Raw genomic sequence first — 14,385 nt, 5'->3', positions numbered from 1 at the left:
ACACACACACACACGTTAGCTTACAATTTTATTTATATATTTGCGTGTCTATGTGTGTAAAGAGGAAGTGGGAATGCAGAGTGAAAGAGTGAAATGGTAAAATATTTAGTTTTCTCGAATTTTTTCTGAAATGGGGGTGAAATTGAAAGAAATTTTGTATGCCATGACCGAATGGAAGTACTTTGAAAAATCATAGGTAAACTCTAATTGAAGAAATTGTGTGGGGAGTAAATCGTTATGTATTTATTTGTTTCTGTTTGCTGTGTTGTTTTTTTTTTGAGTAGTGGTTTAAGGTACACTTGCAAAGAGAAAGTGGGAGAAATTAGGATGATAGCATCAGTGAAGCAGTTCGCTCCGTTTGTGTGTGTGTGCGTGTGTGTGTGCTGTAGCCCACACTAAGAAAAGCACTTCACTTACACACCACAATGTGAGTTTTCTCTAAATTTTGCTTAATTGGGGTTGAAATTTTAAAAACTGGACCTGGCACGACCCGATGTATTCTACTCTTAAAAATGCTAGGTAAATTGTAATTGAAGAAATCCTATATTGTAGATTTCTATAAGAGACAAAGGGAGGCAGATAAAATCTGCCTTTTATAATAAGAGATATATATCGTCTGTAAAAACATATATCCGAAAAATGAAGCACACTAAGTTATAGAGCGGCATATATTAAAGTTAGATAAGGCCGGTTTATGGGATTGCCTTAGATTTCACGTTCATGAAAGAGTTAGCTTTATGGCGTATCATGAGCTCCCAAAAGATGTTGACTTAAGGCCTCTCTAACGGGTGGCTACTCGCTAGAGAGGCCTTAAGTCAACAGGTTTTGGGATTTCAGATATGCTAAACCCTTTATTGACGTGAAATCTAAGGCAATCCCACAAACCGGTCTTATCTAACTTTAATATATATATACATATATCTGTGTGTGCGTGTGTGTGTGTGTGTGTGTGTGTGTGTGTGTGTGTGTGTGTGTGTGTGTGTGTGTGTGTGTGTGCGTGCGTGCGTGTGCGTGCGTGTGTGTGCGCGTGGATATTTTATGCTGTACACTTCGGATAATATACCCAATCTATTGACAGATATACGAGTACATTTTCCCCTGACTTATGGACTCTTAGACGACTCACACACACACACACACACACACACAACATACATATGTTTGAATGTATGTATATATGTCTGTGTGCGCGCGTGTACATGCGTATACGTGTGTGTGTGTGTGTATGCATATATTGAGCTCTGCTGTCAGAGCCGGTGATATTCGTGTCACCTCCACACCTCCATCCTACCCATCTCTCCTCCTAATGTCACCTTTCTTGTATCCAGCTCTCCAGGCCTCGCACTAATTACTACGCTCAAGCCTTTCTTTCCTAAAAGTCAGCTCTCTGGAATTCCAACTCCACTCATGTCTTTCGTGCAGATGTCAAATTGCAAAGGTTCAAGTAGAATATTAATTGCATCGATCACATTGGTGAAGGTGGCTCTGCAAAGCCGTAGGCACTGCTCCTTTCATCACACCAACAAGTATATATATATATATATATATATATATATATATATATATATATATATATATATATATATATATCTGTACGTGTATGTGTGCGTGAACGCACGCACGTTTATGTATAAATAAATAAATAATGGTTTCTTCTGTTGTATAATAATAATATAATAATAATAATAATAATAATAATAATAATAATAATAATGAAATTATTGTATACAGTGCTCAGGTGCACCGCAACTTATCAAAAGTGCGTATAAAACATATGTAGTAATGTACAACTGTCTGGAAAGTGAACAGTGTATGAATCAGATACATTGCTTGCGTGTGTATGGAGGGGAGAAAATCAGGTGCAGTGTTGGCGAATCTCATGAAGCATGGAAGTTTTGAAGGATGCAGTGCTCCGACAAGTAACAACTGACGCCGGCAGTTTGTTCCATGCTTCAGCAACTCTCAGCGTGAAAAAATGTTTCCGAAAGTCATGGGAGCTGTGCTGTTTTCTGACTTTGTAAACATGTCCACGGGTGTTAGACAGATGGAGTTTGAAAAGGTGCTCAGAGTTATTGTTTGTAAGATGGTTAATAATTTTATGGGTGTCTACCAAGTCAGCTGCTAGACGTCGGAGTTTCAATGTATCCATGCCCAGAGAAGTAAGGCGTTCAGAATATGGCAAAAACGATCTCTACCTTGTCATTGGCACCGATTATTTACTATTGTTATTGGTATTAGAATCATTTTTGGAATTATTTTGTGTTCGTTGGTGGCGGTCAAATAGAATTTGTATACATTAAACAAACAATGAGTTATTTTATCAGATTTAATAGAGACAAACTTACTTTTGCTAATGGATATTGGTTTCGAATTTTGGCACAAGGCCAGTAGGCTTGGAGACAGGCTAAGTCGATTAAATCGATCCCAGTATTTAACTGCTACTTATTTTATCGACACTGGAACTATGAAAGGCAAAGTCGAGCCCGGCGGAATTTGAACTCAGAACGTAAAGACGGACGAGATGCCGTACTAACGATTTTGGGGCGTACTAACGATTTTGCCACCTCGCCGCTATTTTGTAAACGAATATTAGACATAGTTTATGTAATAATTGACGTAGATAATGTTTGACATGTATCTGAAATTGTGTATCTTATGCAGAGTCAAGGACAGCCTTTGACCCGTGGGACTTTCTGAATGGCATGTTTAAAAGTTCGGCTAAAGATATCGATAGAATAAGTACCATGCTTTAAAAAAGCAACGGGGTTCGATTCATTCGACTAAATTCTTCATAGCGGTGCCCCAGTACGGTTGCAATCTGATGACTGAAACAAGTAGAAAATAAAAGATAGTTGGAGAATCTGTCTCTCTCACGTTTACCGTAAAGAAACAGGATTTGGGAGCTGGTTGAGCGGGCAACAAAGAACCTCGAAAAGATTAACTAACGCGTGGCTGTGTGATAAGACGTTTGCTTCCCATCTACATGGTTCTGGGTTCACTCCCACAGCATGGTATCTTGAGGAAGTGTCTTCTGCTATATCTTCGGACTGACCAAAGCCTTGTGAGTGAATTTAGTTGACGGAAACCGAGAGAAGACTGTCATATATATATATATATATATATATATATATATATAAAGAGAGAGGTAGCTAGATAGCTAGATAGGTATTTATATATATGTATGTGTGTCTGTCTTTGTATCTGTGTTTGTCCCCACCACCGGTTGACAACCGGCGATGGTGTGTTTATGTCACTGTAACTTAGCGGTTCGGAAAAAGAGAACAATAGGATAAGTACCTGAGTTCAAAATAAGCACTGGAGTCGATTAGTTCGACTAAAATTCCTCAAGGCGGCGCTCCAGCATGGCTGCAGTCAAATGACTAAAACAAGTAAAGGAATAAGGGCAACGATTTATTGCGTTTTTTTTTACTGGAAACATTATCTTCCTTCTTCTCTCTCTTCCACAGAATTGAAACCCTCGTTATTTCAAAACCTGTATATGTTTTCCATTTTCCATTTGCTCACATGCTTTCTGGGGTTTAAAATGAACATGAACCGCATTAAACGTCAATCTCTAATCTTTATTCGTCAGTCCCGGTGAGCTTGAAATGACTATCGACACATCTCTTCCGTTTCCTTTCTCTTTCTACTCTTCCTTGTCGTAGTAATTAATGTGTGTGTGTGTGTGTGTATGTGTGTGTGTGTGTGTATGTGTGTGTGTGTGTATATGTGTGTGTGTGAATACTCGTGTGTGTGTGTATATATATATATATATATATATATATCTATGTATATATATATATATGCATATCTCTAATGACACATTTGGTTGAATATATATGTGTTTATGCATGTGCTTAAATACACATATACATATGTATTTATGTATATATGTGTGTGTATATATGTGTGCGTGTGTTGTGTGTGCATATGTAAATATCTACACATATACACACACATACAAAACACTCCGCACCCACGCGAGCACATACGCACGAGAACGCACACAAAGTTCGCGCGCGCATGCTCACAATACATACAAACTTCATTTAATTATGTTCAGATACATATATACCTTTACAATTCTTGATGTTCTTTATGTGTGTGGGTGTAACTATGTGCAAGTATGTGTGCATAATTTAATGACATATATGCCTGTATACATACGTACGTACACACATGCGCCTCCATGTATGTGTACAGAAAGTTAGCTGATAGACTAACAGTTCAGAGATGTATTATTGCAAGTTCTGAAAAAACATATTTCTCAACCACTCTCTTGAGGTTTGCGCTTTAGTCCCAACCACCAGGACAAACAATTATAACGCCTATGCCCCCACCCCACCCTCCCACCCCCCCAAATGTAACACACAACTGTCTCACCAAGACAACGGTAATGCCTTCTCTGCGAAGGTGGGGCTTCCACTCATATTTCTTATTCGTCATCGTCATGCTCCTCTTCCTCCTCTTTCTCCTCCTCCACCTCCTCCTCTCCCATTCTCCCCTTCTTCTTCTTCTTCTTCTTCTTCTTCTTCTTCTTCTTCTTCTTCTTCTTCTACTTCTTCTTCTTCTTCTCCTCCTCCTCCACCTCCTCCTCCACCCCATCCTCCCCCATTCTCCCCTTCTTCTTCTTCTTCTTCTTCTTTTTCTTCTTCTTTCTTCTTCTTCTTCTTTTCCTCCTCCTCCTCCTCCTCCTCCTCCTTCTCCTCCTTCTTCTTCTTTCACACTCTCCCCCCCTCCGTCTCAACCCCCTCTATTTCACCGCCCTCGACATAAGTTTAAGGAGTCACCATATTATGATGAAAGACTTTCATGGAATGGGCGTGTCGTTTCCGCACTGTTTAGATAATAAGCGTTTGCTTGTTCTGTCAACTTTGCTGAACACTTGATTTCTGTAGTACTTATATAAGAAGGTTTGAGTAAATTTTTTACTCATTGGTTTCGAAATAATTGTTAGTGAGAAACCGAAAGTTGCAAGCGAGCAGAATCTGAAGTGAAGAAACGATATCATCGAATGTTCTTTAATTTATATCGTGTCTCGTTGCATCGAAAAAGAAAATTTACTGACTGCATTTAATTGGGGAGTAAGAAAGAGAGCGAAAAAAAAAAAGAAGACTAATATTTAAAAAAAATTCTTTTTGAAACGTACTCTCTTCTTCTCCGAAAGAAAACAAAATAATATTAATTTTTAGTATGATGTTGACGGCTATCGTAGGAATTCGAAACTATGCTCGATTTGCTAGTGCGAAGATTTTCTGGTATACGGCGCTAATACTGATTGCTTATTCGCTGACATCAACGACAAATAACGCTGTTGCAGGATCGGATAGCACAACGATCGAACTCAAGACAGATGTGAAGCGAGGCAAAAGATCCGTTGACGCTAGCCAGCACTCTGACCAACATCACGTACATCGTTACAATGGAAAACAATCACAACAGCAAGCTCATGCATCGATTTCGGCATTGGCTCCCATTCCTTCTGAACTGGATTCATATCCCAACGACTTTTCTTCCATTGATTTCAACAGCTACGATGCTAAACCTGAAGAAGTTTTCACTGGGAACCAAGACGGAGAAGTTGGGCAACTATTTGTTATCAAACAGAGTTCAGGCAATGATGAAACGGAAGAAACAGAAGGCAATGATATCACCGAAGAGCTGTCGTCGAAATCTGATCTCTCTAACTTAAATCTCGCCACTGAGACCGAAAAAAGAGCCCCTGGATGGGGAAAGCGTGCACCTGGATGGGGAAAACGAGCACCTGGATGGGGTAAACGTGCACCTGGCTGGGGTAAACGTGCCCCTGTTTTGAGGAAAAGAGAGTTCGAAATAACAACACCTGAATTAGGAGACCTGGAATTTCAGAGAAGAGCACCTGGATGGGGCAAAAGAGCACCCGGATGGGGTAAAAGAGCTCCTGGATGGGGCAAAAGAGCGCCTGGATGGGGCAAAAGAGCACCTGGATGGGGCAAACGGGACCATTTTTCATTAGGTAAGTCAGTTGCCTATTCTGCTTATTTGACACAAGTATTGTTATCTGAAAGTTTTTTGGTTTTGGCGTGATGATTGCGTAACAGAAGTAATTATTGTTGTTTATTGATGTCATTTCTATTGTGGTTGTGATCAATATCATTGTTTTCTAGTCGAGCGATTTAAGAATTCGTAAGTTTCTGACAAGTTGAAGTTGTGACACGGCTTAATCCATTTTACCTTTGAAGTCATTTAATTTAATTTACATTGCTCAATCTAATGAGAATTTGAACCAACTTAAAATTAAAATTTATCATTTCTCAGAACGCTGAGCACCATGTAGACTTTCGTTAGTCTTGCGAGACCATGGACATGCGCCTGAAAAGTCTTATTTCGGTCTTGTTGGCAAAGCAGCATCTGCAGTGAGCATATGAGTGAAACCTTCATGTGAGTGATAGTTTCAGTTGCAGTAGCTATTTTCGAAGGCCATTCTTCTCCTAGTGCTGTTTTCCCGAAGATTTTGCTTATCATAATCTCGTTTAAACCGTTGTTTAGTTCCAGTCTCCAACGGACGCGACGCTCTTCAATATTCATGTAAAGAGACTCCTTGATTTCCTCGTAAACGTAGATGCGGTCGTCCTTTTGTTCTTTTACCAGAGGCCAGTTCCTCATACCAAAGATCTTTCGGAATCCTCGTATCTGAGACTGTATATTACTACCTTCGAAACATTATCTGATGGCGACTATTTGTGATTGTTTTAATTCTTAATGAAGCACCCAAAGAATCAAGTTTTACTGTTATTAGTTCTTAACCCCTTTCTCAAATTGTAATTACTGAATCTATCAAAGATTACCTGAATGGTTAAGATTTCGCCTCGCAATCATATAGTATCAAGTTCAAGCCCTTTAGGTTGCACCTTGAGCCTGAGACTTTTGCTTACAACGACGTAGTATTTATGTTGTGCTCCTTTATGACCTGTTACTTGGTAGTACGATAAACAGATATGAATTTAGAATTTTAAAGAACCGGGATTAAATATTACTAAGCATTTTGTTCGACGCTCTAACGATTTGTCCAACTTGCTAGTTTAGTAAAACACCAAACTGAAATATGCACAACATTTGATATTATTAACGAAAATACTGAAGGCGATTCTCTATCATGGCTGTAATCCAATGACTAAAACCAAAAGGAATAGAAACAGTAAAAGAATATATATAGCAATTCGAGTGGTAGGTCATGTCAAAAGACAGTAGAAGTGGTTTGTAAGGATCATAGCTGTATATGATCATAGCAGTAGATTCTGGTGTCACTGATATAACTATCACTATTAAACGATGGCTTAATTCGGAGATTGATTCTCAACTGTTTACGCTCTTTCACGTGAACTAAATCTTTTGCATTGCTTTCGTAAATACAGGAGTTATTTTTTTACTTTATACATGTATTATTGTATGTATGTATGTATGTATGTATGTATGTATGTATGTATGTATGTATGTATGTATGTATGTATGTATGTATTCATATATCCTCTTGATAGAGTCAATTGTTATCCAACACAGAGACATGTAGAAATAATCGAGATAATGTACTAGCGCCGTGTAAGCCCGCTGACAATAATGGCTTTTCAGCTGGTTCACACGTTTCCTCTAAAAGTACTTGTTTTTATTGGTTTCCAAGGCATACAGTAAAATTATATGTATTTACATATATATATATATATTTATGTACATATGTAATGTGTGTGGCTAGAAGGTTGTTTCCCAACCATATAGTTCTAGGTTCAGTACCACTGAATGGCACCTCGGGTAAGTGTCTTCTACTAGAGCGTCGGGACGGTCAAAACCTTGAGAGTGGATTTGGTGGACGGAAACTGAAAGAAACCGTCGTATATATATATATATATATATATATATATATATATATATATATATATATATTTAAAGTAAACAGAAAATGGAGAAATATTGATCAACAACAACTGATTAACATCAATCATTACTTTTTAATATAAATAGACTGTATCCCATCTAACAGCTGTTTCTGCTTCCAATGTTCTACTGTATTGCCATTGAAACTTCTGAAAATAATATTCATCATATTTGGTAATAAAATCGATCTGTAACATGGAGCTTCATCGGAGTGAATAAAACTACAGGAGCACTCCGTCGGTTACGATCAACGGAACAGCTTGCTCGTGGAATTAACGTGCAAGTGGCTGAGCACTCCACAGACACGTGTACCCTTAACGTAGTTCTCGAGGAGATTCAGCGTGACACAGAGTGTGACAAGGCTGGCCCTTTGAAATACAGGTACAACAGAAACAGGAAGAAAGAGTGAGAGAAAGTTGTGGTGAAAGAGTACAGCAGGGTTCACCACCACCCCCTGCAGGAGCCTCGTGAAGCTTTAGGTGTTTTCGCTCAATAAACACTCACAATGCCCGGTCTGGGAATCGAAACCGCGATCCTACGACCGCGAGTCCGCTGCCCTAACCACTGGGCCATTGCGCCTCCACGAATAAAACTACATACATAAAAGAAAAGAAAAGAAACGAAAAGAAAAGAAAAGAAGAGCCCTGAGGAGAAGATGAAAGGCTTAATATATTTAAATCATACCAATTATTATTTTAAGTTTAGTCATTTACTTAACGTCCTGAAGCGACACATATGCAAAATGGTATGATTTACGTATATTAAGCCTTCCATCTTCATCTCGAGGCTCTTCTTCTTTTCTCTTCTTTTATGTATGTATTTTTCTTCCCTATGATGAAGCTCCATGTTCCAGATCGGATAAATTACCAAATATGATGAGTATTATTTTCAGAAGTTTCAATGGCAATACCGTAGAACATTGGAGGCAGAAACAGCTGTTAGATGGGATACAGTATAGTTGTATTAAAAAGTAATAATTGATATTAGTCCATTTTTGTTGATTAATATTACTCCATTTTCTGTTTACTTTAAATTTGATTCCAGATAAACTCATGTTTATCTTTGTCATTGCCTGTAACCTATGAGCATAATATGCTTGCGTATGCATGTCCAGAATTAACATAGGTAATTATATCGGTAGTATAACGGATATTTTTATCCCTTAGACGGTGATTCCAACCTCTAACTCTACTAACCTTATATATATGAATATATATATAAATTAGTAAATATATATATATATATATATATATATATATATATATATATATATATTATATATATATATATATTATATATATATATATATATATACATACATACATATATATATTTGTGTGTGTCTTTGTGTCTGTGTTTGTACCCCACCACCACTTGACAACCAGTGTTGATTTGTTTACACCCCATAACTTAGCGGTTTAGTCATAGGGGATGGATAGAATAAGTACAAAGCTTTAAAAAAATGAATCCTGGGGTCAATTCATTCGACTAAAAATTCTTCAAAGGTCTCCAGTCCTGCCACAGAAATTAGCTTTGCCCGGCATGAATTTGTCTCTCAACGAGCCGAGTTGCAAGTCAAGCAACTTGTCATGCTTAATGTGTACTCCGGGATAACAATGGTATTCCTCTAGTATTGTGTAGACCGCTTGTATTTCCGAAGCGCCCGACACCATTACAGTGATTTCGTCTACGGAAGCAGACACAGCTCCCCTGTGACCCAGTTCAAGAAAGATGTTCTTCAAACTTTCCATCCTCGGCAGCAGTAGATCAGATGCCAAAACATACAGGAGAGAGAAGACAGGCTCGAATTTTTGATGCTGAACCGTTCCGAAAGGCGGTCGTTTAGTTTGACTAAGGAATAGATACCGCAGTAATTTGTAGCGATCCAGTCTCTAAAGACTTGACCGAAACCGGCTGCTCTCAGGACTGCTGCCTGGTAGCGATGGTCAGCTCTGTCGGATCTATTCTGTACCTAGTCAATGATGTAACGCATGAGGTAAATGTTGTCTTGGATAGATTTGCCGGGGATGACACAAGTTTTCGCTTCTCTGACTACACAACCGACAACAAACGTCAGGCTCTTGGTGAGCACCTTTACCAAAATATTTAAATCTGTGATGAGCAGATGGGCCTGAAATGTTTAATCATATCCCTCTTGCTCGTATCCTTCCTTAACAAAGTCGCCACCCTCCGATTAAGTCGACTGAGAATGCTTCCATTCTGATGAGAGCTGCAGTAGAAGACAGTCGGGACAGGAGCTAACAAGTCTGACATCAAGAGATACGGCAGACCATCCAATTTCGGCAATATGCACTTCGCACAGCTGCTCAGCACGTTCGCCACTCCGTCTGTAGAAATCAATTTTTCGGAACTCTCTACCTCTCTGCTCGACAGTATCAATAAACCGTCAAAGTAGACATCAAAGCACCTCGTCTCTAGCCTGATGATCGTCTAGAAAAAGTTTGGCCAAGAGCTGCTGCAAAACCGTACTCATCAGTCGGAGAGCAGGCTCCTGCAGCGCTCTGTTGTATAACGAATTTTGGTTTTCTTGCTAAACTGCGCTTCCGCCATCCGGACTGATCGAACGGCTTTCGTACATACGTGTTTCAGCGTACGCGCCTTAGCTTGGACAACACATTCTTCGTATTTCCCATTAAAGAAATAATCGAGAGTACCATTCTGACTGCTATGAAGTCGTTTGTAATACCTCTTCTATGAGTCTCTTCTAAACGGTTAATTCTTTCTGTACTTTGTTATATTCTTCCAGCGATTGCTTTATCAAATCAAACCGATGCCAATTTTTGCTATTCTAATGTTTCACCTATTGTTGATGATGTCGTTTGTCAACTCCCACTTAATGCCTTCGAAAATCCGGTCTCTGAAATCTTTTCACACTGGAAGATCGCATCCAGTTTCCAGTAGCTGTGTCCCTGTCTATTAGTCTGTTCAAAGTTGACCGTACATTTCACGGGAGTATTGTCAGTATAACCCACGATCAGAAATTGTGGACCACTTTCGCTAATCATTTTTGATAACCTAACGAAAATTCTATCTACCTGGATACCCCACTGTTGTTATATTAATTGCACATTGGATTATTCGGGAAGTCAAGACAAAATCTGTCAATCAGTTAGAAGTGTTTGTTTTCTGTTATCTACATCCACGCAATCTCTGCGCGCGTTCCAAATCCCACTTCAATCGCCCACTTATGAACGTGATGTTCTTAGGAATGTCTCTTGACGTCTACAGGAATCTGACCTGTCCGCTCCAGCTGAGGTGTAAAAGGCCAACAGTCTGATGGAACGGTCCAGTACCGAACACCGTATTCAAAATAAACGGATGCCTTTCGGAACGGTTCATTATCGAATGCTCGGGCCTGTTGCCCTTAGTTCAGGACCATATAAACCTCTAGGTTCAGGCCTCTCCGAAACAGCACTACTATGCCACAGAGGAAGCGTCGGCTTAATAGTCTTTCAGAAGGTCATCGGGCGATTTCGCTAATGGCTACAGCATCCAGACACAATGATCTGAAGTCATTGAGCATGTATCCTTGTTTCCATGATGACTCCAAGTTTACAATGTTTACAATGTTTACAAAGCTGTTTTCCCTGTTAACCTTCCTCTGATGTTGCTGCACCTTTTTGTGTCCAAAACTTACACCGAGTGAATCTTACAGAGTTACTACGTACACCTTTTCTACAGATTGAGCAGAGCCATCTACCTGAAGGGACTTGTGATTTGTCTGCCTTCCTACTTACTAAGACTTCGTTAGGTTAACTCTAAGGCCCTTCGATTCTAGACCCTGCTTCCATAACTGAAACATCTCTAGTTCTGGTAGTGATTCAGCTGTAAGAGCAAGGTCATCAGCATAAAGGAGCTCCCAGGGGCAGCCTTTCTTAAATGCCTCTGTTATTGCCTGGAGGACTAAGATGAACAAGACCGATCCTTGGTGCACCCCTACTTGTACCCTGAAGTCTTCGCTATACCCGTTGCCAACCCTCACCTTACTAGAAGCGTCTCTGTACATGGCTTGTATGGCTCTCACCAGCCACTCGTCTATCTCTAATTTCCGCATTGACCACCAGATAAGGGATTGAGGCACCCTGTCAAAAGGTTTCTTCAAGTAACCAAAAGCTAAATACAGAGTTTTATCTTTGGCTATGTATTTCTCCTGCGGCTACCTTAACCGAAATATAGCATCAGTGTTACCTCTCCCTGTTACAAAACCAAACTGCATCACATCTAGTCCAATTTTGCCCCTAATTAGTTGGGCTATGACTCTCTCCGTAACTTTCATCACCTGATCCAACAATTTGATACACATATACACAAATAAATATCCATATATGCACATGTATGTATGTATGTATGTATGTATGTATGTATGTATGTAGTATGTATGTATGTATGTATGTATGTATGTATGTATGTATGCATGCATGTATTCATTGGACACCCTGCGGAATGAAAAAAAAACCCGTCAAAGGGCGGAGGAACTCTTGAGAATCAACGGCCATCCAATAAATGCGTAATTTTTTTTTCTCTTAAGGCTTAAGGATGTTTCATGCGCGGGGACATAGAAATAATCGGAGTGAATACCCGATCGCGCGGTTAAACCATTGGGAGTGAAGGACTCCTAGCCTTTGTTAGGGCATCCTTCTAGGAGAAGGTAACTCAGGTAACTAGGATAACTCCGACATAAAATCTGCGGCTCAGTGGTTACCGATGATGTTGACTTGTTCTTTTCGGATTATGGCTGCTGTTGCTTAGTGAGTGGGATTGACTTAGTGCACAGTCTTTCCTCACTTAAAAAAATCTTCTTGCACAGGCATTGCACGATAACAACATTGTTCATGATTGTTGATGGTGCTGTGAGTCTCAACTGAATGGCTGGCTGTAGCCTTAAAAAGTCACATTCGATCACAGCACCAATAACAGTTAAGCTTCATGCAATGGCCATACTCGATAACGAGGGGGCAGCCATCATGTATCTATCTATCTATCTATCTATCTATCTATCTATCTATCTATCTATCTATCTATCTATCTATCTATCTATCTATCTATCTATCTATCTATCTATATATATATATTTCAATGAACGGTATTATATAATTGTAATTACTGCATTGATAAATAAAATAACACATGCATCTCATTATTATCATCTAATAAACAAACAGAACTTCCTGTATAAAAATGATGTTTTTTCTACTTCAATTACGAGGGGCGTTCAATAAGTAATGCCTCTGACCCACTTGCAGTTGTTTGATCTAGCTGAAATTTTGCATGTGCAATTATTTATATCTCTATAGATTAAGTGGCAAATTACAACTCTGAACTAATTGTGGTTTCCGATTTACAGGTGTTTGAACTGAGTCAAGTGTGAAATGGAGCATGTTGAGTGTCGAGCAGTGATCCGGTTTTTGTATTTGAAAGGACGCACACCACGGGAGACTTTTGATGAAATGAAAGAAACTTATGGTGATGATGCCCCATCATATGACCTTGTAAAACGCTGGCATCGTAAATTCAAACATGGTCGGAACTCTGTGGAAACAGCTCCCAGATCTGGTCGCCCCCTTCTGCCATTGATGAGGCATCTGTCTGTCAAGTTGAGGCTGCCATTTTGGAAGATCGACGCATAACTATTCGCCAAATAGCCCATGAGGTCAAGATTAGTACCGGGTCTGTGGAAACTATCATTCATGACCATTTGCATATGCAAAAGGTGTCTGCCAGATGGATTCCCAGGTTGCTCACACCTTTCCAGAAGCAAGAACGCGTCGATTGCTCGAGGATGAATTTGGAGATGTGCCAAGAAGATGAGTCAAAATTTTTCAAAAGACTGATTGCATAGGATAAAACCTGGGTCCATCACTATGATCCAGAGACCAAAGCCCAGTCAATGCAGTGGAAGCACCGTGACTCACCTCCTCAAAAGAAGGCAAGGGTGCAGCCCTCCGCTGGCAAGGTCATGCTTACAGTCTTCTGGGACCAGGACGGAGTAGTGAAGACAGATTTCCTGGCAAAGGGTGCCACAATTACAGGAGTCTATTATGCTTCACTTTTGAGGAAATTAAGAGAAGCTATCAAAATCAAGAGGCGGGGCAAGATCAGCAAAGGCATCCTCCTCCTGCAGGACAACGCTCCGATCCACAACTCGCGTGTCGCCAGATCAGAAGCACAGGCGTGCGGCTATGAACTCATCCCCCATTCCCCCTACTCTCTTGACCTTGCACCCTCTGATTTTCACCTCTTCCACCCATGAAGTTGTTTTTGAAAGGAAAGTGTTTCCCAGATGATGCAGCCTTGATTTCTGAAGTCACGTCGTGGTTGGAGGACCAAGCTGGGGTCTTCTACAAAAACGGTCTTCAGAGCTGCATCAAACGATGGGAGAAATGCGTAACTCTGAGTGGTTCCTATGTAGAAAAAGACTAATAACTGTTCCAAGTTTCGTTGCTCTACTGCTATGGG

The 14,385-nt window shown here is 39.8% G+C and overlaps 1 protein-coding gene and 1 long non-coding RNA gene across 2 annotated transcripts in view; one reads left to right on the top strand and one right to left on the bottom strand.

Moving 5' to 3' along the window:
* Nucleotides 1-1,897: 1,897 nt before the first annotated feature.
* LOC118765985 overlaps nucleotides 1,898-14,385 on the bottom strand; it is a 14,578-nt gene continuing 2,090 nt past the window's right edge. Inside the window, exons 2-3 of the long non-coding RNA XR_005001895.1 lie at nucleotides 2,984-2,989; nucleotides 1,898-1,910 (exon numbers count right to left, since the gene is read on the bottom strand). This is a non-coding gene — a long non-coding RNA (uncharacterized LOC118765985). The remainder of the gene's footprint in view (nucleotides 1,911-2,983; nucleotides 2,990-14,385) is intronic.
* Nucleotides 4,910-14,385, top strand: part of LOC115219332 — a 10,896-nt gene continuing 1,420 nt past the window's right edge. Inside the window, exon 1 of the mRNA XM_029789492.2 lies at nucleotides 4,910-5,995. Within this exon, the coding sequence (XP_029645352.2) occupies nucleotides 5,194-5,995 (802 nt within the window). The 5' untranslated portion in view covers nucleotides 4,910-5,193. The remainder of the gene's footprint in view (nucleotides 5,996-14,385) is intronic.

This window comes from Octopus sinensis, linkage group LG14, assembly GCF_006345805.1.
Source record: "Octopus sinensis linkage group LG14, ASM634580v1, whole genome shotgun sequence".
In the NCBI taxonomy this organism is placed as follows: Eukaryota; Metazoa; Mollusca; class Cephalopoda; order Octopoda; family Octopodidae; genus Octopus; species Octopus sinensis.
Note: the sequence above shows the minus strand (reverse complement) of the source record. Positions and strands in the feature narration are given on the sequence as shown.